Genomic DNA, 26,750 nt, shown 5'->3' with positions numbered 1-26,750 from the left:
CGAAGATCGAAAGTGTTCCTTGGGCAGTTTAGGCGAGAGGCCATGAGTAAGACCCTGGATGGAACGGCCTAATCAGACGCCAGAGAAGCCTATACGATGATATACAGAATCCGCAATCCTTACTAAATCAGAAGAAGTCGGGTGACATCGTCAAACTTCCGAAGCAAGTTTCCAGTCCGAAAGCAAACATATCAGCTTTTACATTCTGTCTTTACTTTTAACGTGTCAGTTTGTAATAATTTTCTGCTTTATTTTATTCTTACTTTTTGAAAGATAAGATGCCCCCTGTCGGTCATGCTTATCTTTACTTTTTATAAAGTAGATTCCTAAGAGATAAGATGTCAGTCAAAGACTTGTCTTGTCGGCTGATCCTTATCTCTTTTGTTGTATCCAATTATGTTGAGACAAGTGTCAAGACAATAGGAAAAATCAATAATTACAGCTAAGTTGCAATTATCGATTCTTTTCTATATATAGCACTTGGCCTCGACCAGAAATGCTCAAATAACATTTTAAATACTGTTGTTTCATTACCTTTTGTGAAATATATACTCCAATGTACCCTTCAAGTGTAAATCAAACGTAAAGTTGAAGCATCATACTAATATAAACATTATAACATATTAATACCTAATATATTCCCTAATATTTTACTAAAGGGATTAGTACATTGATGGTACCCATCACTTAAATTACAAAACTATCCTTTTGTATATGCACATTAATATTGATTGATTTTTTAAATTCTAGGATTCATTAATTGTAAGGTTATCTTTTGAATCCCATGATATTTGCTTAATGATACTTTCCAAAAAAGCTAAAATACCAAAACATCTAAAAATATCCCTAAATCCCTCAAATTCTAAAACCTCCAAAAATATCCCCAAATTCGAAAACCCCCAAATTCGAAAATAGTGACGGTTCGTGTCTTCTTCTCCGCTCCCCGGAATTATTCTTCCGACTGTTTGCGCCTTCTCCGACGATTCACCTCGATTTCGTCTACTCCTCCATTCTTCTGCTTCGTCTGTCTCAGAGGCTTCGTATCCGTCGCAGAGTTGTCCATTCCTGTCGCCGAGTAGTCCGTTTCCGTTCTACCGTCGTTCCGTTTCTGTTCACTCCTTCGTCTCCGGTCCCCATGTCCGGTCCCCACCTCCACTTTTCTCCGTCGTCGGAGAAGTTCGTCTCCGTTTATCCCGATTGAAAAGTTTGCATTCCAATATTTCCTAATATATCCTAATGTTGAAAACCTTGTCTTTTTTTTTTGTTTGTACTGTTAAACCCTTTTGTTGTACTGTTTTTTTTTTTTTTTTTGGTATATATTCCAATATATCCTAATGTTCATTCCATACCCAAGTAGTATCCAATAGTTGTATATATAGGGTTATATGGGAATATATCTTATAGTAAGTTTGATCTTAGCATAGCACCATAACAAATTTGTGCATTTCCCTTTTTGTGTGTAGGGATATATTTTTTTCACACAACATGTAATTTATAAATATACATTTATTCCAATGACCTTTTGCTTGTGGCACTAGCCCTGTAAGGGTCTCTTTCGAGATAAGGGTTTGGAGTCGCCACCAATTATCTACGAGCTGTGATTGGTCACCTATTTTAAAAAGACTCGAACTTAGGTTTTATACATTGAGAACCAAACATCTTACCACTATGCCAACATCTTAAGATGTAAACATAATATTCTTTTAAAAAATAAAGTTTTTAATTTATTTTTTAAAACTAAAAAAAAATTTTGTTAAATTAAAACAAAAAAATAAAAACAAAAATTTTATTTAAAACAGATTTTATTTGTTGAGATTCTCCTAAAGAATAATTAACAAACTTGTTTAAAAAGATTTTAATCATGTATTTTTAAAAACTAAAAAGATTATCTTTTACTTCCTCCTCTTCAATCTCTGCAGAAGATAATTCTTTTTAAAATTAAAAGAAACTCAATGTCAAGCTTGGGAGAGAAAAATAATAATAATAATAATTTATATTTGTGTTTAAAAAAAAGTAATAATAATAACTTAACATCAAACAAAGTTTTATATTTCAAAATTGTCTTTATTTAACTAAAAAACTTTGATTTTAAAACAAAATCTATTTATCAAAATCTTTTATTAATTTTTTTAAGAGAAATTTATTTAAAAACAAACAAGTACTTTTATTTTAATATTAAACTTTTCATTCATTTAGTATTTTATTTAAAACAAATTTTATTGTAAAAATTTTTAAAACTTATTTGAAATCTTCATTTAAAAAGTTCTGCTTTTAATTTGAAACGTTTTATTTCTTCACAACAAGCCCTTTTTAAAAAAATATAATAATAAATAAATAAAATCTTTTATTTAAAAGGAGTATCCTGGATTTCACTATACCATTGGATTTTTCCACTAGAAGCAAGCCTATCGTCTCTGCTCGTGCCGATCAAGCACACTGCCTCCTTCAAGAAAGAAACGAATGATCGAGATCGATCGACCGACCAAACGCGGAGACGTTATGTAGCTATCCCCCATATAGAATTTTCCATGATAAAACTTTGACAATGGAACAGGCTGAAAAATTCTCAATTCGCCAATTCCGATGATGATAATGAAATTGGGGCGTGGAGGAGGAGTAGGTTAAAACACAATAATTGGCAAATTTGAGCGCGTTAAACTTTTGTGGTCCAAGATGGTAAAGAAAAGGTATTGAGAAGTACTGGGGAGGTTTTCTCTGTGTTTTCTCCTCCCCACTGCAGCCCTCTTTAAATACACCTAAAGATAACCGTAAAAAAGAAAAAAATGCAAGAGAAGAGAGAAAAAGAGGGAGGAGAAGAACGGAAGGGAAGAGAGAGGAGGCCAGGTTAGAGAAAAAGAAGAAGAGGAGTAAAAGGAGAGGAGGTCACGTATGTGGTTTTGACCGGGAAAAAATCAAAGAGGAAAAAAAATTGTTATAAAAACAATCATTTAAATAAAAAACCTCATTTATAAAATAAAAGTAAAAAAAAATCAAATCAAATCCTTTTTTAAACAAATTTATTTACGTTAAATTTAATTTAATTAAAACTTTAGATTAAAACTTATAATAAAGTAAACTTATGTTATTTTTTAATTAAAATAAAAATTAATAAAGTAAAATACAGTAATAAAAATTAAAAATAAAAATAAACCGGACAAAATACGGTGTTTACCTAATATATTAATCTTGTTTCAAGTTCTTAGATTATATACTGAAATATATTTCAAGTTCTTAGAGTATAATTTACGAATAATCGAGTGTTGAATATAGCAATTGTCTTTCTACCGAAATATATTTAATGACCAAAATAACCCAAAATCACTGTAAATAAAACACAACATTTCATGGTCAAAACTCATCAAACTAATTAGTATATGTTGTATCGTTTTAAACTACCAGTATATTCATACTATCAAGTTATATGTAAAATCAAATAATACCTATTGTACGGTAAATCTACCTCTGAATCCTATGAAAGTGGCTCAAATCCAATGAATAATCTTTGTTGATACGAACAGTCCCTGCAAGCCAAACGGAAACACAACTGCCGATGAATACACACACCATTATTAGAAATATACCTTGCAATCTAGTATATATAATAGTATATAATATCTTCGGGTGATGATATACCTATAGTAAGCAAGAAAATACATTAAATTTGAACAAGTTACTCATGGAAAATTAATAACCCTGAATAATTTCCCTCTCCACAGGAATATTGAAACACGCATTTCAATATACAAATAAGAAAGAAATTGTAAAACACAATAATACAACACAGTAAAATTATACTAGCTCACCAACTAAAAGATACGTCTAGTTTTCCACTCAGATGTGGATGATACACTAATATTGTCAAGAATTGGATTACAATACTCTCTACAAAAATATCCATATAGGTCCCAACAAAAGCTCTTAGCTTCTAAGCCATCTAGCACAATTAATTAGGTACAGGAAGGAATGAAAAACTCACAATAGAATCAAGATCTAGAAACTGTCGTAAAACTTCTTCTAAGACGGCTCAAAACCGGTTAAGTAAACCTTGAACCTGAAACTACAGTATTTATAAAGTCAATATACTGCCATGGCGCTACAGACGGATTAAAAACGCCTACGGATCCATCAAGACAGCACCACGACACCGTTCGTAGTGCCACAACGCTGCCTTCTCGGCCCTCCTTGCCTGTAGCGGCCCGCTTCAACTATTTTCTATTCCTTCTTTTTTCCGAAGCGTCCCGGTTTGATCCCGACTCGTCCCCATCTCGTTCGGACGTCAACTTGGCTCCACCAATCCTAACAGTTACCAGTGATGCACTCGATATTTTCTGTTTTGTCATTTACTCAAACACTTTGCAGACTGAATAAACCCCAAATAATGTCAATAATATTCGGAAATAGACCTCCTTGGCAAATACATTGAAGAGATGAAGAAAGCAAAATACTAAAAATGAAACCAAACATAGATTTGATATTGATGGATTATAGACAGATTCTTGTCTGGAAAAACAAACAAATCAAAATTCAAAAATAGATTCACTGTCTGCAGCGTTGAATATTGGCTGTAAAACAACAGACTCTTGGCGGAAATTTATTAAAAAATGGGCAGGTCAACTTATTGACACAGTTGTAAATTTTTTAGAGTTTAGTAATTATAAGGTAAGAAATTAATAAATCTGGTATAAATATCTATATAGATATTTCATAATTAGAAATATGAGATTATTACCGAATAGATCCGTAATAAACCTACTTTTATTTTATGAAACCAATCTTTTGAATTTTATCTTAAAATTAATTTATATTATAACATTTTAACTAGCATGGCTATTTTTGTAATTTAATATTTTTAAATAAAACTAAAAAATATTCATGTATAACTTTTTTACTATTAACTTTTTTTCACTATTAACTTAGTGGCAATTTATATACAAATATCTTTCTAAATTTCTCTAAACTTTTATCTCTTTCTAAATATTATTATCTTCACATTTACACATTTTTCTATCTCTTAATCATCATCTCCCCTAAATTCCTCTAATTTTCTTTCTATCTATCTAAATATTATATATCTCTCCATTTTAAGTTAAATAAAAATTAGTCGTGACATTTAATTCTCTAATAAAAATTTGGTTGTATGTGCAAAAATAGTTACGTTTAATTATATAATTATTAGATATTATAGATTCAAATCGAATTACGGTGGCTTTATCTTAACAAATAACAAAAAAGGGAAAAAAAATCTAATTATGGCGGCTGAATTTCAATAACGCAACTAAGAGGTGTAATTATGATGACATTGGAATTTAAATATGGTGTGTGATTCAACTTTGAAAATATGGCTCATAAATTTACCATTTAATTAGATTATTCAAATTCCACATTCACGTAGGATGGATATCAAGGGCTGAGGATGCACCAAATCTCTCAGATTTTCAATTAATTGATTTGAACTCCTTGACCCCTTGTTTGGAAGCTCGAATTTATGAGGATTTTCAAATCAGAATTCTCTAAAATCATTTTGCGTGTTTTGTTGGATTAAAAAAATTGAATTTGAAATCCAATCTGATTTGAAATCCTATTTTGTCCCAAAAAAATTTCCATCCAAAATAGGTTGATTTGATATGATTTTAATTGAAAGTTGATCATATTACAATTTTACCCTTGCAATCAGTTTAATTGAAGAAATCAAACTGAACCAAAAAAAGAGGGAGATCAACTGAGAGAATGAGACCAATGCACAGACAATGAGATGAGATAAAATGAGAGAAAGAAAATGAAGATGAGATGAGATAAAAAGAGAAGAAAACAGAAAAAAGAGAGAAAGATATAGAAAGAGGAAGGAAAAGAAGGTATAAAGAGAAGAGAGAAAAAGAGGAGGAATACAAAAAATATGGAGGCAATGAGATCGATATGCCTTAGAGAACGAAAGATTTTGATACAGAGAAAGGTTGTTAGGATTTTGTTTTATAATTATAAGGACGTAATGGTAAAATAAATATTTTATTTTCATTTCCTGCAGTCATCTAAAAAAAATTATTTTTGAATAATTTGAAATCTATCAAAATTTGGTAGGTTCCAAACGCAATTAAGAATTCGAAATCATTTATATTATTTAGAATTTTAGAATTTGAAATCATTTATTTCGAATTCTTAACATCAAACAAGGCATAAATGTCCTCGGTAAATGATAACAATGTCTAAATCCTTTTGTTACAATTATCATTATATTGTCTCCAAAATTTCCCTCTCAAAATGTCTGGATCAGATATTTATAAATGAATTAAATTTACCTAATCTATCAACTTAAATTTTTAGGTTTAGCGATGGTTTATTTATCTTTAAAATGTCTCCCACTCTCAATGGTGCGTGGCCTCTCTCGAGATGGATGCATTACATTCCTATCTGACGAAGAAATCTCTCGTGACGGTGGCAGGAGTATTCACACATCAATTAAGAACCAAAATGTATTTTATGGGTGGAAGGTTCTAGTGAAGAGACCAGAGATTTCAAGAGTTAGATTTTATAAGGAATATGTCTATTTTAAAAAAATGTTTTTCAACTTTTACAAAAGATCAAATTAGTGAAGAAGTTTGTCATTATTCAACTCAACTTGCACGGTAAAAAACTTTTTTTTTTTAACAGTATAAGAGATTAGTTCATTAGTTTTTATCTATTTATTACATAAAAAAAAGTATAAAATTAGATCCAAATATTAATTTTAATTAGATCTTTCAATCGTGACAATTAATTAAATTTATTACTTTATTTCCTATATAGTAAAATAGAACTCAACGTTTCACATATTTCCATGTAAGAGACAGTCTCCGTAAATAGCAAAAGGCGTCGATGTAAAATATGCACTTTTTTCAGTTTTCACGTTTAAATCCCGAATTTATCTTATCCATCCACATATTTCGAATTTCCCCGAACTGCCGCATTACACACGCTAATCACGACACGTGGCAGCACGTGTCCGATCATCAGCCCTGAACCTCCACCAGCTGCCACGTGTATTCCAACATTTCCACGTGTCACTTCCCTACTCCATCTTCATAACGTATTAAAAGCATCAAGATTTGACGTGCTACTTACTCAGCGAAACCCTTAGAACAGTGAAAGCAGCGGAAAATGCAGTCGGGAAAAAACGCAATGGAATCGATGAAGGAATCGGCTGCCAACGTGGCAGCCTCGGCAAGATCTGGCATGGAGAAGACCAAAGCCACTGTCCAAGAGAAGGTTCATTATTTATTCCATTTGTATCCCTTGCTTTTTACCTCCTAAAACAAATTTAAAAAATCCCATATATAAAGATATGTTTGAGAAGGTTTCTGTTTTTTATATTTTTTGTATATCTTATCGTTTACCTTATTGAAAAATTTAAGTGTCGGTTTAATAACATTACTATTTTATTTTTTCTTTCCAATTTCATTGAAAAAGATCTAGATAACAATTATCTATGTTTATATTGTCCTCTATTTTTTAAAAACTCTCAAAATTGTATAAACATTTTAGTTTTTTTTCGTGTTTTCAATTTGTTTCCTATGAATTATAGAAGAAATAGAAATAAGAGAGAAACGAAAAATAAAAAAGGAATAAAAATGTTTTCAAATGTAATTCTGTTTTTTATTTATTTAAAAAGAAATAAGAAAGAGAAGTTAGGGCCCTATGTAATTAAATTTCCAATGAGTGTCGTTATATATATATAATTTTAATGTTTTAAAAGTTTTGATAGATGGAGAAGATGACGGCGGAGGGCCCTATTGCTAAAGAAATGGCAGAAGAGAAGAAACAGGAGAGGATTCGGGAGGCGGAGCTTAACAAAACAGATGGCGCGTGAGCAAAACGCCGCTGCGAAACAGGCCGCGACGGCCGCGACGGCCGCTGGCACACATCCGACCACCACCCACGGGACGGCGACATACGGCACCACCGGTACCGAGCACACACGGCACCAGGGCGTCATCGGGTCGCACCCGACCGGCACGCACGTCACGCATCCGACCACCACCTACGGGGCAGCGACACACGGCACCACCGGTACCGAGCACGGACTGCACCAGGGCGTCATCGGGTCGCACCCTCACGTGACGCACCCGGCCGGCACCCATGGCACGGCGACGTATTCCACCAGCGGAGCTCATGGCCATACCACGGGAGCCCAGCAGATGTCCGCCGTGCCCGGTCACGGTACCGGGCAGCCCACGGGCCGAGTGACGGAAGGCGTGGTGGAGTCGCACCCTATTGGAACTCAGACCGGCACCGGGACGACGGCCCGCAACCCGCGCGTGGGCGGCGGTGCAACCGGTTACGGCACCGGCGGCGGATATAGTTAAGATGAGCAGTGTCCCTTTCTATGCTTTTTAAGTGATCAAATGTTATTGTCTTTGGTTTTTCTTTTGGTTTTTTTCAGCTTTTTGTAGAATGTTTTCTGTGGGTTTGTTTCATGGTCTGATTTATCTTCTTTTCATTTTGTACCCTTTTATATGTACTGATGTTCAGTGATGAATAAAATTTGCATGTAATTATGGTTCTACAGAACTTATACATTAACATGTAATTGGTGTACAAACAAAAATTTGACAAAAATCTTTATATATTATTTTAAACAAAAATTTGACAATTAATTTTGTCATTCATTATAATTTTCTAATTCTTGTTTATTATTTCTTGAATCAATTTAGAGAAAACATAAATTATATCCCTATTTATTTTTCATATTTTTAATACAGTATCCTTCTATTTAAAATAGAAAAGAAATACCAAAGCGTTCATATATGAGGTATATATCTCCAACCAAACCCACAATATCAATTGCAATGATATCTGTTTAAACAATTAATCTGAAATTTTGCCATGGCTACCTATGGGATGAGTCTTCATGCCTGGATTAGCTTTTCCTTTCCATTTATTTTATTTCTTTACTAATAAAAGGTTGGTTTTCTATTTAATATTTATATTTTATAACAAAAAATGTATTTTTATATTGTTGAATTAAAAAGTTATTTTATTTAAAATTATAAAAAGAATTTCACTAATAATTAATAATTTAAACTTTTATATCCTCGCTTAAGCCATTTCAGACTAATCCAGATTATCTACAAATATGAATAAAACGATATGATAATATTTTGGTGTCTTATTTAGACTTTTTTTCCTTCATATCAAAATATGTTTGAAAATGTACTAAAAAGTTCTAAATTTTAAATAAATTATTTTTTTAATTAATAAAAAAAATCATAATTCTTATAAAAGAAAAAGGAAATCATTCTCTTTATGGTATATTTAAAGAATAAAATCAATCATATTGAAAAAACTAATACCAAATGTAAACTAATATTAATATTATTCTTATACAAATTTAACCCCCTCACAAGTAAAGTTTTAGATGCCTCATTGAATCAGATAAGTATTGAATAAATGAATAATCAGATAACTATTGAATAAATGAAGATTAGATACCAAAAGTATTGAATAAATGAATATTAGATACCAAATTAACTGCAATGGCAAAAATGGTTACTTGGACTAAAATATTAATTTGTAAGTTTATGCCGGAAAAAAAGTATCCTTTAAAAGGAAATTGATATTTAAAATGGAGATAGTAATGGGTAGCAAAAATCTTATATGTGTTTCAAAATATGTTACCTATTTTTAAAATTTTCAAACATAGCAAAAATTTTCACGTATATCAGCAATATATTAGATAATCATATCAGTAATATATCAGACACTCATATAGTAGTATATTAGATGTATATCACATATATATTGCACAGACACTCATATCAGTAGTATATTAGATGTATATCACATATATATTGCACAGACACTCATATCAGTAGTATATCAGATGTATATCACATAGATATTGCAAGTATATTAGACATTCATATCAGATGCATATCACATTCATATATCACTAACTAGATATATTACAAGTGTATATAATTTGGGTAAAATTGCTATTTTAAAATTGGACCTTCGTCTTTTTTTTATAAAGTGCTATATTTGAAAGAACTAAATGTAGTTACTAATTTGCTAATTTTACTAAATGTTTTTGCTTTATTTGCAACTGCGCCTGTTTAAAATGTTGCCGGACTATATTGATGTAGATTTTTTGCTTAAACTTCAATCACGTACGTTGTCGTGCTTGTCTGCTCATCTATAGGGTAGAGGAGAGACACAAAGGATTTGTAAATCCCACCAAAGCATTTGGGCTAGACATTATAACATATTTTAAATAGAACCAGAGATGTAAAGATGTTGCACTTCTATTAGAGGCTAGATAACACCTGAATAAAGCACCAAAAATAATAATAATGTTATCAGTACAACTACGTATAAGGTTTAGGCTATCATGTCCCACAAGTGAACGAGATGTAGGAACAACTGTGAGCTTTGTGGGAAGACTGAGAAAACGCTGGGAAGCAAAGATAGTTTCTCATGATATCTAGTAATTGTGAATTTTGGATGGGACAAATTTTACTATCATTTTCTTATGGGCTACACTCACATGAACAAAATGATGATATATTTCAATGTGTTTTGTACAATTATGCATAATTGGGTTTGCAGCCAAGTAAGAAGCACTAACGTTGTCGAATACACTACTAGAAAATTGGGTTTTCGTGACGCCCATGAATAGTAAAATACTGTTCAAAATAAAAATATGTGTCAGGAAAGGCAAAAAATGCATTTTTGGACGAAAAAAACGGGGATTTCCAAATATTTGACCTTTCGTGATGTTTTTTAACCGTCACAAAATGGTGGTCAAAAAATTGGTTTTTCATGACAATTAAAAAACGTCACGAAAGATTGATGCACATTTTTGGCGGGAAATGACAGAGTGTTTCGAATTTTTGACTTTCTGTGACGTTTTTCTAACCGTCACGAAATGATCTTCAAAAAGTTGGTTTTTCGTGACGTTTAAAAACTGTCACGAAAGGTTGAAGTGCGTTTTTGGCGGGAAATGACGGAGTGTTCCGAATTTTTTACTTTTCGTGACATTTTTCTAACTGTCACGAAATGGTAGTCAAAAAGTTGGTTTTTCGTGACGTTTAAAAAACATAGTGAAAAATAGATTAAAAAAAATTAATTAATTAACTTAAAATCTTTGAAGCTAATTTGATGGAATATATTTTTTTTTTTTAGGCATTGTTAGAATTTAAGTTAACAAAACATAAAAACCTAAAATTTAGGTGGTAGAAATTCTCACTAAGTAAATTTTGAATCCCATTAAAAATAAATATTATTTTTGTATTTCTATTTCATTTTAAAAGAAAACATATTTAGGAATGAGTCAATTTCTATTATTTTATATTATTTTTTTAGCCTAAATGTAACGACTAGCTTTCGCGTTAGTTTGCTTTTAAGATTTAATTTGTGTTTTCGGATTTTCCCGTCGGATTTTCCCCTAAGCTGATAATTTAAATCTTTCGATTTTCTAAAATTTAGGGTTCTATTTTTGGGTAAGTTAGGATTTAATTAGAATTTAAGTTTAATTTTATTGGACCAAGATAAATTAAGTTAGCGAATTTTACACAGAGAATTTTAATCAATTATAGACGAAGGATTTTAATCAAGATAATTTTACAAAGAGAATTTCATAGATTTTTTTTTCTTCCATCCAAAAAGATTTAATTAATGCTTATAATTTCAATACGCAGGATTGCAATTTGAAATTACAAATCTTGGAAAAATGAAAATACAAATTATTTTTTTCAAATTTAATTACAAAGTATAGAAAAAGAATAGAGAAAAAGAGTAAATTAACATAAAGATTTTGGTAAATACGTGGGATGGTGCTTTAAAAAGAATCCCCAAATTCATTTCTCTCTCTCATTCATTCCCACCCCCCAAATCGATTTTTCATCGCCATCGCCCAAGCACAGTCACTCCTCGCCGTTCGTCTGTTTGTAGCCCTGCACTATCGTCGCCATCCATCGTCCGCCGTCCATGGCTGCTGCTTTTCGCCCTCCACCATTCTTCCTCGTCCGCGCCCACCCTCCAAATCAACTTTCCTCTCCCTATTATCGTCGTTCCTGGTTCGTTGTTCGCCATCCGCCGTCTGTGGCCGCCGCTCCTTGCCGTCAGTCACTCGTGAAGTAAATATTTTCTTTAAACATTTTTCCTCCTCCTTTCGTACTTGAAACCAGATTAGTTAATTTATTATGCTTCTCTCTAGGGTTTGAGTGAGAAATAGGAAGGGGAAATTTTGTTGGATTTGAAATTACATATACGTGGAGTGGGGGATTCGGAGGAAGTCCAGTTGTTTCACTATTTTGTACACTCCGACTCTCTCCTTCTCTGGCTCACCGATGGACCCGATTGCTTTGCTTTTTCTAAACTTGCGTTTGAAATTGGTAATTATTCATTTCATCATAAATATTTTATTTGATTGTTTGCTGCTTTGTTTCATTGCATTTAGTTTCTATTTAGTTTCATCAAATTTCTATCTCCATTTGACTCTTTCGTGCTTTGCCCCATTAATTGATTGACAATTTTGATTGCAATGATTTTTGTATTGCATGTATTTAAAGGTCTATATTTAAAAAAGAGTTATACAATGCTACCGAACTCTTGAGATTTTGACACAACTCTCGAGATTTTGATATAGGGGAGTTGAGACTCTAAAGAGGGAGAGACAAAAACTTTTTCTTTTTTTAAACATATTTGAAAATCTCCAAAATGGCAATTAGTAGGCAAGTTTTGTCCTTAAGAAGATTAGTTTTTAACTTCTTCATGGTACCTCATCCATTGTTAGACTAACTTTTATGGTTCTAAATAATTCATTGTGTACCTGCTTCATAAAATGGAAACAAGTACACAAAAAGCTAATTGATGTAGACTTTTGATTCATCATGTTAAAGTCTTTTACTTTGAAGATTTAATTGATGACTATAATTTAGTAATTATGAAACATATTTGCATTGGTTTGAGACCGTAAAGTGTAATTTATTGGTGAGCCTATTAGTTGTATGCATAGTGTAGGTGTGATAGTTAGTTTTTCATTGCTAACTTGGAATCTAGAGATACCCATATTTTTAACTATTATACAAATCTTCCTATTTAAACTCTTCCTATTTCTTCCAGCTTGCTTAATTAATTTTATTTTATTTTCTTTCCTAAATAAGAAGTTCAGTGGTTAATTAAAGACTTGAGAAGCTGTCGAGATGTGTCCCTACTTAAATTCATAGTTAATTTTGTGTGAGAAAATTCAAAAAAATTGTGCAGCTTTGGATAATAATGCAATGGTTCTTGAGAAGATCTCAAGCCTGAAAATTTTAACCAAGTTCACATGTGCTTCAATTTTTTAAGAACGTACGAATTCTTTCTACTAACATGGTTTTCATTAAACTGGATTAATCACTATTCCTAATTTTTTTTAATGTTACAGAAAATAACTTGTGACTTGTTTGAGGTTTGTTTTTAAGTTATTTTTATCAATCTTGAGCTGAATCTTCTTCACTTCGTGGTGCATTCCGACTTTCATTGTTGCTTGTATTTAAGGTACGTTGTGAACTAATTTGTATTGGTTGTTGATTTGATTAATTGTTTCTATAAATATGAAATATTCAATGAAACCTAACTTCTTTATGGTTGGTGGGTCGATAAGTGACTTATTAGTTTATTTGTTATATAAGTAAAGTTGTTACGTTAGTGTGTTGGATTTAATTAGTTGTTCTTTTGTTATGAGTATGATGCCTTTTTGGAATTGTAGAAAGTTCTGCCTCAAATTTCGTTTTGATATGATTGATTGATCTTAAAAACTATGCTTGTTTTTTAGTATGATTTTAGTTTGATTTTTATTATAATTATTGCTATATTTTCTTTTCGGATTCTTCTAACTTGGCTACTATGAAACTTTTCCAAGTATAATAGAATTCATAAAGAAGAGACATGAAGCTTTTAGCTAGGTTTATTTTGAGAAATACTTATTTGTTTCTTGTTTTTATTTATCTTTTGCTTGCTTGTTTCGTGTAGCTGTTCAATAGTTCTTCAAATTATTTCCATACGTTTGTTTAATGATTTCATGTGAAACATGATTTTTGATCACCTTGTTCTATATGTTGGAAGAAGAGGTTTGTTTGTCTTCTTTGTTCTTCCTCATTTCTTTCCCTTTTTCATTCCCTCAGCTGTGGGAGTTAGGCTAAAAGGCGTATGCATGTTTCTATTTTATATTGTAATTTTGAGTTAATGGTTTGAGAGTAATTTAAACATATCGGGATTTTTATGTGGGATTAAAACTTGAGAACTATATATATGTCACTCCGTAATGTATGTATATATGTATCCATGCCATGTATTTCTTATTTTGGTTAACACTTAGCATAAAAATATGACAATTGTATCCATACCCTCTCTTTGCATTTTGCTCTTTCACTCATTTGTGATATGTCACGGATCCCTCTGTCTTCTTTTTACTTTTTTTTTTCAACTCTACTTTCCCTTTTCTTTTTCCATAACATTGCCTTTTCTTTTTCCATAACATTGCCTTTTAATGAAACATTTCTTCTGGTTTAAGAATTTTAGATGATGATGATTGTTTTATATAATAATTGCTTCTCTACTGTGATTTCAACATCATATTTGAACTAAAAAACTCTTGTATGCTCTAACTTATCTTAAATTAATTGTTGTCATAAATATATAGCATAAAATGATGTTTTCTAATGATCAGTGAGAATTGGAAAGTTTTATTACTTTAAATTTGTGTTGGTTTTGTGTTTGTTGAACTAATAATAATGGTTGACTCTTACTTGTTCTGCTTGATTTGCAATGCCTTAGACTTTTGAATTAAGAAAATGCAGACACCCTTATTCAATTATAGATCGAAAAATGGCTGACGCCAACATTAAAGGTTTGGAGAAACACAATTAGCTTAGTACAATGAGCAAATATAAATTCTATTCAAGTAACATGGGAATATGGTAATTTGTAAATTTAGTGAAAGCTTTGTTCATTTTCAGGGAAGCAAAGCTCATAAATTTGAAAGCAATGTGTTTTCTAGCACAAGATTTGAATTTAGTGAAAGCATTGTTCATATTGGAGGCACCTACTTTGCGTTTTTTCCCTTTACTTTTCTATATAACTTCACTTGATGTCTGTTGTTTTGCAGCTTGGTGTCTTTCTGAACTAGAGAGTTTTGGACCTTAAAGTTTTCCAGCTTTGGACTCGTCGTCTAGTTGTATCGGCTAGTCTTCTTAGAATCTTTGGTCGTGAAGTTGTTGAGCTTCCTATAGTTGCCACTGGTAGAAAACATCAGGGCTGACCACCGCGCTCTTCGTCAATCTTTGGGTACTATCCTTTTCTATCTTTCCTTAATTAACCATATAGGGTTTCACATTTAGTTTCTGTTGGTACATTTATGAAAGTATTTTGTTGTGTTGGGAGATATGGTAAAATTGTTTAATGATGTAGAAACTTGTTGGCTATCCTAAGTTTGTCAGTGGATTTGAGAATGAACTGTTGCATGGTTGTTGTGTGGAGAGTGTATCATGAGTTTGTAAGAACGATGTATATAACCTTGTTGGCTATGCTAAGTATGTTAGTGAGTTTTAGTTGGGATCTGCTTCTGCTAGAAACCAAAATCGTTCGATGTTGCGATTCATTTTTTTTTAAAAGCATGTTGGCGTTGTTTTGGTTTAATGTTTGGAACGATCCCATGAAAGCTTGAAAATGGATGCTGGATTTCTTTGTTTGAGTTTAAAGCGTGCTATATTGACATTTTTTACTTCTTTTCTTGATTAATGATGCGGTCTTGGTAATAAACGTTTGAAATTTAATATTTACAAGTTGTGTTTTTTATGCTACGCACGTCTTATTGATCTTATGTCGTCAACATTTTAGTAGTGAAATGGATAAGTCATGGATGAAGAAAAATAGATTGTCCAAAGAGTATGAAGTGGGAGTTCAAACATTCATTGAATTTGGGTTGAGTCATGCCAATGGTTCTAATTCCATCTGATGTCCTTGTTTGAAGTGTGGGAATCTGACGGTGATGATATATATCAGTACTTTTTGTTTAATTTATATAGACAGATGCATCTAAAACTGATACGAATTTATGCACTACTATAAAGGCTTTAAGTGAACGGAATAGAGAATTGCGGGGAATGCATGTGTACAACCACAGGTTGTCACGAAAGGGGTACGCGAATCTATCAGAAGAATTGGAGTGGGCCGAGTTTGTTGGGTCCTACCTTACTTTTTCATAAGATGTGTATTTACTTTTTTGGCCGACCATGAACTCATGTTGCATATAATATTCTTTTTTGCTTGCACATTGTTCGAGTTCATGGTTGATGTATTGGTAGCAACACTTTTGTCTCGCTTACTTTTTGGAATGCTGACCACCTTATACTTTCATGACGAAGAGAAAAACTTTGGTGTGAGTTGTTAACTATATCACTGTTTATTCATTTGAAGGTGTAGTACTTAGAGTAATCTGAATATTTAAATTTTCTGGTAGGACTACTTCGTCAGACACACTACTTTGACGTATCTATTTTGTCAGACAATAAATTTTTGGTTGGCTTCGTAGCTCAACGCATATGCGGTACTGTATTATTTAAAACTTTATTTGGATGTTATTGTTTATGTCAAGTTTTTTAGAAAGCTCATTTTCCTAAGTTGCTTATTATTGGTTTATATGACAGGAGCAATCTTCGCACTAGAAATGCTTGTCGAACTGCGATCGGGTGAGCTGAAGCATGTTGTGCCCGTTTCATTCAAAGTTCCATCATAAAAAAGGTAAGCTATTTTAAGCTTTTCGTCATCATTCATACTATAGCATTTGTTTTTGTTATTGTAACCTCTTCAGTTATGTTGGAACTTTGTTTGATCATTTTGTTGGTTATCATATCATATTGATACTTTCCTTACAGGATGATTGTACTGATATTTTGTGCTATGTAATTTAAGGATGTAGAAAAAGTGTAGGCATGTCGTTTATTTGAATCGCGCTTCTTCTGTTTGGTCGTTATGTTGGTTGTTTTATTATATTATCGAATAAGTTGATAAGGAAGACCATGAATGTTGATGAGTAGGTTGGGTTTTGTTTAATCATTTATCTAACTTAGGTATTGTTTTTTCATTACGTCTTTCTTAACCCAAACATGTCGACAATTAGAAATGCAACTAATTGGTGGCTGAGCATCGTTGTTGGGGTTGTGTGTAAAGAACAAGTTTAATTCTGTAATTATGTAATTTGTGTTTGAGAATACTAATACATTCTAAATTAATATATTAGCTTCCTTGTTCATGTTTAATATATTTCAACTTTGTTATGGTAAATTAATATATTTGCGTGTTCGAACGACAATTTAACAATATGATATTTATATTCCGCGACATCTACAATCAAAATTAAATACGTATTCAGTGACCCTCTTTTTATCGTCACAAAATAAAATCATTAGTGACGTTTTTAAATCGTCACCAAAATATTTTTTAGGACGATTATCAAACGTCACGAAATTCACTTTTCGTGACGTGTAAACACCGTCACGAAATACAATTTTTGTGACGGTGAAGCACCGTCACAAAAGGATGTCACGTGACCTCTCCTACCCTTTTCAAGGTCTTTCCGTGACATTCTATAATCGTCACGAAATCATTTTACATGACGGTTTATGAACGTCGTGGAAGTTCATGTCTTTCGTGACGCTAATTAACCGTCACGTGTGCTAATTTTGGTGACGTTTTTTAAACGTCTCGTATACCTTTCGTGATGGGCGTATACGTGACGCCAATAAAAACGTCACAAAAGATTTTTGTGACTCAAAAAAACGTCACGGTAGACCGAATTTCTAGTAGTGATAATAGGAGATGTGGGCTAGTAATAGTCACCAATTTCATGGAGAAGTGATTGAATCCAAATAATATCAACTGTATCATTGTTCATAGTGTGGTATTTAGACTCTGCGCTTCATCCAGAAACCACTTTTTGCTTTGTTAAATTCCATGAAATGAGGTTGTCTCCTAAGAAAATACAATACTCATGGGTAAGTACCCATCATTGGGACAACTAGCCCAATCAACATTGGCGTATGAAGTAAGTGAAAGAGAGGTTGATTTTTTCGAAATATTGTCATGAGTAGATGAGCTCTTAAGATATCGAAGGAGGCGTTTCATGGCATTCCAATGTGTTGTAGTTGGAGCATGAAGTTGGCAAAGCTTATTAACTGTATATGCAATGTCCGAACGAGTTAAAGTACATAAATGCAAGTCCCCAACCTAGCTTGTTCAATATTATGTTGAGTTATCCAAAGCAGAACCGTCTGTGATGTTGGGTTTGTAAAGTGTGCAAAGAAAGTTCCACATTGGTTAGGGAAAAGAGTGATCTATGGTATATAGATAAGGACAATTATCTCTATTGGTATAAGACCTTTTGGCATAAATTTGACTATTAGATACCAAATCGTCTGCCAGTTCATTTACCACGTTATCCAGTCACACATTAGCTAATTTTCATGTCATCTGCCACGTGTCGCTTTTTAATTGATTGAACTATCCACATCACTTGCCATATATGCTTTTTCTTCCCAAACTCTTTTTTGCCATAAATTATTCGTTTGAACTCTGATTTGAGTGATTCAAAATGCGTTGGAGTCGTCTTTCCAAGCTCTGCACTATGGACACTTTGAAACACTAAAATCATCAGTAAATAAAGTTTGTTATCATCAAAACCATTGCTGTGGTTGAAGCTCGTAAAGCTAACAATTTGATGGTGAGGAATGAGAATAGTAGCAGCGTCGGAAGAATTTGGTGTGGTACGTGGTGATGGTTGGCGTGTTGGTGATGAATAGGTGCATTTTCATTAGTAGATGGAGGAGTGGAATCAAAAAGGTTTTGTACTGTGGAAAGAGCAGGAGAGACAAGAACTATAAAAGAAATAGATTAGGAAGAGGGGAGAGAAGGAAGACTAAAATGATTGATATGATATTTCTGTACTTTTGCTACCTACGAGGAAGTGAATATGAAAGGGAAACAAATTTTCATTAAACTGACAAAATGAAAGATGTAAGGTAACCATGATGATTAGAACTATACCCAAGAAAAAGACACTCGATTGATCTATTTTGAAGTTTGTTCTCATTAAAAGGTTTAAGAAAATGAAAACATGCATAGGCAAAAGTTTTGAGGAGTTTGTAATCAGGCAACTTTTTTGTAAAGAACCATATATAGAGTTTTGTTGCCTAAGAAATCGAAAGGGAGTCTATTTATGAGGAATGAAGCAGTTTTGAATGCATATGTTCAAAAGGATTTTATAACATTTGTATGAGTAATGAGGGACAAGCATACTTCGACAATATTACGATTTTTTTGCTCTATGTGTTTATTTTTCTATGGCGTATAAGGGCAACAGATATGATGATGAATGCCATGGGAAGCAAGAAAAGGTGACAATCATAAGAATTCCTCACCACAATCGGCCTGTAGTTTTTTTATCTTAGCGATGAGTTGAGGTTCTATTAAAGCTTAAAGTCCACGAAATTTTTTAACATTTAATTCTTGGAGAATTCAAAAGATAGAGCCAAGTAAAATGACTGTAGTTATGGGAATATGGGATGGGCCCCATACGTTAGAATGTACCAAGTTAAAAGGGGCAAGAACCTGAGATGTGAACAAAGCAAAAGGTAATCGATGGCTTTTGGCTCATTGACAAGATTTACAAAAAGAATCCAGAGTACTACTCTTTAATTTCAAATTACACTAACTAAGAACTTTTAGATAACTAAGGAGTATACAAAACGGAGTTTAGTTTAAAAGTAGAAGAGAAAGCAGATTTTATGAAGCACTTACAATGTTTAGTGACAACCTGTTCACCACCAAAATAGGGGTTTGAATTGTCGAAGATTGTTGATGTCAGGAGTAATGTGATGAGTAGCCCTATACTCCATAAACCAATAGTTATTAGGATGGGCAGTGAAAAAGAATCTATAAATGAATTAGGATTTTGTTGAAGAAGTGCTGGTTGCTGGACATGGTTTAAAAAGGCTTGAGGATGGGTTGATGGGATTGAGGGCTGTTACGGTGATAGTATATTGATGTAAGTTGGAACGAGTCCGGTACCTATGCACAACAGAAGCATGTGACACTATGGATCTTTCCAGCTATATATTCTCAATCTAAAACGAACAGTGTGTGGGAACCTCCTAAGAAGAAAAGTTTCTTTATATGAGGAAAGAGAGGCAAATGTTCTCACCTCCAACAAAAACTTCCACAGAGGTTAGACCTATGGGGCTAAGTCTGGGGACTCTTCTTTTGGGTCTAAAACCTTTAAGAAAAAAAAAAGGAGGAAAGGGGAATAAAGTGGACCCTGCTGCTACCCGAAAGGGAAAGAAAGCCAAGGTTGCAGACAAAGGGAAGTGCTTCCATTACAACGTTGACGGGCATTGGAGAAAGGAACTGCCTGATGTACTTGGCGAAGAAGAAGAAAGCCAAACAAGGTAAATCTGATTTACTTGTTCTAGAAACATGTTTGGTGAAGAATGATGATTCTGTCTGGATAATTGATTTGGGAGCCATTAGTTACATTTTTTCTTCTTTACAAGAAATTAGTTCTTGAAGGGAGCTGGAGGCCAGAGAGATGACTTTCAGAGTTGGAACCGGGGAGGTCATCTCTACTGTTGTGATTGGCAGCATCAAGCTATTTTTTAATAGAAATAGAAACATGTAATTAGATAATGTGTATATAGTTCCTTAAATTAAAAGGAACTTAATTTCTACATCTTGTATGCTAGAACAATCTTATTCTATTTCTTTTAACATCAATAAAGCTTTCATTTCAAGAAATGGTGTCGAGATTTATTCGTCTAAATTAGAAAATTGCTTGTATGTGTTAAGGTCTACTTTAACTAAAACAATTCTAAATACTGAGTTGTTTAAAATAGCAACAACACAGACCAAAAGAAAAAATCTTTCTCCTAATGAAACTGTCCATCTTTGGCACCTTAGGTTGGTGCACATCAATCTCAATAAGATTGAGAAATTAGTTAGGAGTGGTCTTCTAAACGAGTTAGAAAATTATTCTTTGCAAGTATGTGAGTCTTGCCTTGATGGAAAAATGACTAAAAGACCTTTTACAACAAAGGGTTATAGAGCCAAAAAGCACTTATAACTTGCGCATTCAGACCTCTGTGGTCCAATGAATGTCCAAGCGAGAGGAGGGTATGAATATTTCATCTCTTTCATATATGATTATTCAAGATTTGAGTATCTTTACCTAATACAACATAAGTCTAAACCTGTTGAAAACTTCAAGGAGTATAAGTCTAAAGTTGAAAATTTATTAGGTAAAACAATTAAAACACTTCGATCGTATCATGATGAGAGTACATGGATTTGAGGTTCCAGAACTATATGATATAACATGGAATCACTTTCCAACTCACAACACCTGGTACACCTCAACAAATGGTATATCAGAAAGGAGAAATAAAAACCTGTTGGACATGGTTCAGTCAATGATGAGCCATGCTTAATTACCTGACTCGTTTTGGGGTGATGCAGTAGAGACTGCTGAATATATCATGAACAATGTTCCATCAAAAAGTGTTTCAGAAAAACATTTTGAGCTATGAAGATGTCGTTAATCTAGTTTAAGACACTTAAAAGTTTGGGACGTCCAACAAATGTGATTATGACAAACCCAAAGAAATTGGAATCACGTTCAAAGTTATGTCTATTTGTAGGTTATCAAAAAAAAAAACGAGAGGTTGTTACTTCTTGACCTTAAAGAAAATAAGGTATTTGTATCGACGAATGCTACTTTCTTAGAAGAAGACCACATCAGGGATCATAAACCACGAAGGAAGATGATATTAAATGAAACTTCCAACGAAGCTATCAGTACAACAATAAGAGTTGCTTTTAGCAATTTAATGTCTGTTGATCCAATTGAAGAATTTAATTGGATGAAAAAATTAATTTCATGGTTGTAGTAATTAAAGAATCAAAGGATTTGAGTACAATGTCTGTTGATTATCTTATGGGTAATTTGCAGCCCATGAAGAGAATCTTCTCAAGAAGAACAGACAGACAACCGAGCAACTTTTTCAATCAAAGTTGCAGTTGAAAGATAAAGAAGATAGCCAAGAAAAAGGTTATCAAGGTCAAGGTCGTGGTAGAAGTCGTGGACGTGATGACTTCAGAGGTCGTGATCGAGGAAAGTTTGGTCAAAGAAACTTTGCTAGAAGTAATTTCAACTCCATTATATTAAGAGGTCATGGAAGACAAAATTGTTCGAGATCGCATGGAGGAAGCTTTAATGATGACAAGAGATACGAGGAAAGCCGAGTTGAATGTTGTAATTGTCATAAATTCGGCCATTATTCATGGGAGTGTAGAAATAAAGTTGAAGAAAATGCCAATTATGCTTGAAGAATATGTTAAAAACAGTGAGCCATCTTTGCTTTTAGCATGCAGAGACGAAGAAACATGTGAGAACAATTCGTGGTATCTTGATAGTGGTGCAAGCAACCACATGTGTGGAAGTAAATGAATGTTCGTGGAATTGGATGTATCTATTGGTGGCAATATCATATTTGGTGATACTACAAAAATTCCAGTAAAGGGAAAATGTAAGATTTTGATCATTTTGAAGAATGGAAAGCATGAGTTTATCTCTAATATTTATTATGTGCCAAATATGAAGAACATTAAGTTTGAGACAACTCTTAGAGAAAGGTTACAATATTTTGATGAAAGATTATAGTCTTTCAATAAGAGATTATCATGACAATATGATTGCTAAAGTCCAAATGATGAAGAATAGAATGTTTCCATTAAACATTCAAACTGATGTTGCAAAATTTTTGAAGTCATGTTTAAAAGATTCATCTTGGATTTGGCACATAAGACTTGGGCATTGAAGTTTGACGGCTTTAGATTATTAGCGAGGAAGAGCATGGTGAAAGGATTGCCATATGTCAAACATTTAGATCAACTTTGTGAAGGATGTTTGCTTGGCAAGAAATCAAGGAAGAGTTTTCCACAAAAATCTTTTTCGAGAGTGAATGGACTATAGAGCTTATTCACACTGATTTTTGTGGAACTATCATGCCAAGTTTTTTTGGTAAGAATAATTATTTCTTATTATTTATTGATGATTTCAGTCGAAAGAAACTTGGGTTTATTTTGTCAAGGAGAAATCAGAAGTATTTGGCATGTTCAAGAGATTCAAAGCTCTTGTTGAAAATGAAAGTGATCTTTATATAAAAGCCTTGAGATCTGATAGAGGAGGAGAATTCACATTGAACAAATTCAAAGATTATTGTGCAGAAAATGGAATTTGTCAGCCTATGACAGTTCCATGGATTCCACAACAAAATGGTGTTGTCGAGAGGTAGAATAGAACTATACTTAACATGGTTCAGATCATGTTGAAGAGGAAGAAGATGCCAGAAGAGTTTTGGGCTTAAGTTGTTGAATGTGCTGTTTATTTGTCCAATCGTTCTCCCACTAGAAGTGTGTGGAATGAAACTCTGCAAAAAGCATGGACGGGAAGAAAGTCATCTATTGCTCACTTGAGAGTATTTTAGAGTATTGCCTATGCCCATGTACCACATCAGAAGCGCAGTAAGCTCGATGATAAAAGTGAGAAGCATATTTTCGTTGGCTATGATGCAAGCTCTAAAGTCTACAAGCTTTATAATCCTACTAAAGAGAAGATGGTGGTAAGCAGAGATGTCATATTTGATAAAGAAGCTGCATGTTTGGAACTGGAGTTATGAACCAATAGAATACAAGTATCTATTTTTTCTGGAAGATAGTGATGAAACTGGTGATATTGCTTCTCCATCAACATCACCGATCACACAAGTATAGACTACAGCTTCATCATCTACATAAAGTTCAAGTGAAGAAACTCATCGTATGAGATGTTTGCGAGACATATATGATGAAACTAAAGAATTAAGTGAAAGTTTTACTGATTTAAGTCTCTTTTGTCTATTTGGTGATTGTGAACCTTTAAATTTTGAAGAAGCTTCACAAGATAAAAAATGGAAGATTACAATGGATGATGAGATAAAGGCTATAAAGAAGAACGACACATGAGAACTTTCCACTCTTCCAAGTGGAAAGAAAGCAGTAGGTATCAACTGGGTGTACAAGACAAAGAGAAACGAAAGAGGATAAGTGGAGAGACATAAAAGCGAGATTAGTTGTGAAAGGCTAATCTCATAGAAAAGGTGTTGATTACGACGAAGTATTTGCTTTTGTTGCTCGCTTGGAGACTATAAAATTGTTGATTGAACTTTCTACTCAAAATAGATGGAAGATTTTTCAGATGGATGTCAAATCAACATTTCTGAATGGATATCTTGAAGAAGAAGTGTATTTATAACAACTTCTTGGTTGTGTGGTGAAAGGACAAGAGGATAAAGTTCTAAAGTTAAAGAAAGACACTGTATGGGTTGAAACAGGCTCCAAGGAAGTGGAATAGCAGAATTGACAAATATTTCCATGACAATGGGTATCTAAAATGCCAACATGAACATGAACATTCTCTTTATACGAAGACTAACGATCAAGGAGATATTTTGTTAGTTTGTCTATACGTAGATGACTTTATTTTTACAAGAAATTGTCCAAATATATTTGACGAATTCAAGAAGGCAATAATCCAAGAATTTGAGATGACAGAGATTGGCTTTATGTCATATTATCTTGGCATTGAGGTGAATCAATCAGAGGAAGGAATTTTTATCTCTCAAGAACGATACACTAGAGAAATTTTTGAGAAAATTAAAATGTTCAATTCTAAACTAGTTTCAACTCTAATCCAAATTGGAATGAAATTGTCAAAATATGAAGATAGAGATGTTGTTGATCCTTCATATTTCAAAAGCTTAATTGGGAATTCGAGATATCTAACGTCCACAAGACCTGATATTCTTTTTAGTGTTGGATTGGTAAGTCAGTTTATGGAATCTCCTACAACTACTCATTTGAAAGTAACAAAGAGAATTCTTCGTTATCTCAAAGGTACGCTGGATTATGGATTATTTTATTCATCATCTGGAGTATTCAAACTTGAAGGTTATTGTGATAGTGATTGGGCTGGAGATCTTAATGATCCAAAAAACACAAGTGGATTTGTATTCTTTATTGGCAATAATGCTTTTACCTAGAGTTCTAAAAAATAGGCTATTGTGACATTATCTACATGCGAGGCATAATATGTTGCTGCATCATTATGTCATGCAATTTGGTTGAGAAATTTGTTGAAAGCAATCGGAATTGTGGAAGAAGATACAACTATAATACATGTCGACAATAGAAATTTGTTGAAAGCAATCGGAATTGTGGAAGAAGATACAACTATAATACATGTCGACAATAAGTTTGCCATTGCTCTAGTAAAAAATCCGGTGTTCCATGATCGAAGTAAACACATTGATACGAGATTTCACTTCATTAGATAATGCATTTCAATTAAGGAGATTCAAGTTGATTATGTGAAGACCAAGATTTGTTGAGTGTGTTGCCCTAAACTCGTAGTTTGTATTATGTAAAAACAAATGTATATTCAATAAAGTTTTATTCAATAAATTTGTTGTTGAAACATAGCATTGCATTGTCCAAATCCAATCAACTAAAACATCCAAGGTTATTTTGATGTAATCGGGACAGTATATATACTGGGTATATATTTGATATAGGGGGTATATATTTGATATACCCTGATATATGAATGGATAATGTCCCGTGAATAACCTAAAGGGTCTATAGTATATGGATAAGGCTGGGTACCTTATCCTGGCAACACTATGGATACGGCCCACTCTGTAAAGGTTATAGACGACTCGATCCAGGTCGTTCATGTGGAGACATGCGAGTGGGGGTATCCTGTACAATGAGTTTGTATAAGACCGGACCGCGAAATAGGCAATCTTTAGATGTAACACCGTTAACTAATAGATTGCTATTTCTTAGGATGACTAGGCAACTCATTCTCAATCTTGAGTGAGTTATAGACTCCTGCCCGTGAGGGCTCGTCCTTTCATCTGTATGGGTGAGAATGGCCCGAGTCACCGACTCAACATTCCTACCATTTTGGGGACGAGACCGAGTGGGGCGCTGGGAACATAACTTCACAATATGGAATTCACTCCTCCCTGACTTTAGGGGAGTAGATGAGTGTTCCCTTAAATGATGACTCCGGGGGCCCCACCCTCTCATTGGCCGAGAGGGACTTCCGGTTATTGGTTGGACCATAACCGGGTTGTTCATTAGAGGAGCAGTGGTGTTTAAGGAGTAAGATGTAACTCAGGGGTAACTCAGGTTGTTCATTGCTATTTCTTAGGATGACCAGGCAACTCATTCTCAATCTTGAGTGAGTTATAGACTCCTGCCCGTGAGGGCTCGTCCTTTGATCTGTATGGGTGAGAATGGCCCGAGTCACCGACTCAACATTCCTACCATTTTGGGGACGAGACCGAGTGGGGAGCTGGGAACATAACTTCACAAGATGGAATTCACTCCTCCCTGACTTTAGGGGAGTAGATGTGTGTTCCCTTAAATTCTGACTCCGGGACTTGAAAAAGGGGCCCCACCCTCTCATGGCCGAGAGGACTTCCGGTTATTGGTTGGACCATAACCGGTGTTCATTAGAGGAGCAGTGGTGTTTAAGAGTAAGATGTAACTCAGGGGTAAAACGGTAATTTGACCCAACTTGAGGTACGAGCACTCGTGAAGGATTGACTCGTCATTAATGGTCGTATATCAATGGACATGAA

At 33.5% G+C, this 26,750-nt stretch overlaps 1 protein-coding gene and 1 long non-coding RNA gene across 2 annotated transcripts; both read left to right on the top strand.

Annotated features, from left to right (window-relative positions):
• Positions 1–7,075: 7,075 nt before the first annotated feature.
• On the top strand, positions 7,076–8,553 carry LOC111023768 (18 kDa seed maturation protein-like). Its single transcript, XM_022301246.2, is given in 3 exon segments — positions 7,076–7,239; positions 7,736–7,822; positions 7,824–8,553. Coding segments are annotated over 3 exon segments (708 nt in total). The 5' UTR covers positions 7,076–7,131; the 3' UTR covers positions 8,337–8,553.
• Positions 8,554–15,111: 6,558 nt separating this feature from the next.
• On the top strand, positions 15,112–16,796 carry LOC148213177 (uncharacterized). The gene is made up of 3 exons (XR_015792211.1): positions 15,112–15,300; positions 16,475–16,561; positions 16,662–16,796. It is a non-coding gene; the product is annotated as an uncharacterized LOC148213177 (long non-coding RNA).
• The last annotated feature ends 9,954 nt before the right edge of the window (positions 16,797–26,750 follow it).

The sequence above is a fragment of the Momordica charantia genome (assembly GCF_013281855.1).
Source record: "Momordica charantia cultivar OHB3-1 chromosome 1 unlocalized genomic scaffold, Mcharantia_2.0 BLBB01000001.1, whole genome shotgun sequence".
NCBI classification, from domain to species: domain Eukaryota; kingdom Viridiplantae; phylum Streptophyta; class Magnoliopsida; order Cucurbitales; family Cucurbitaceae; genus Momordica; species Momordica charantia.
The sequence above is the reverse complement of the archived record's forward strand: the minus strand, read 5'-3'. Positions and strand labels throughout refer to the sequence as shown.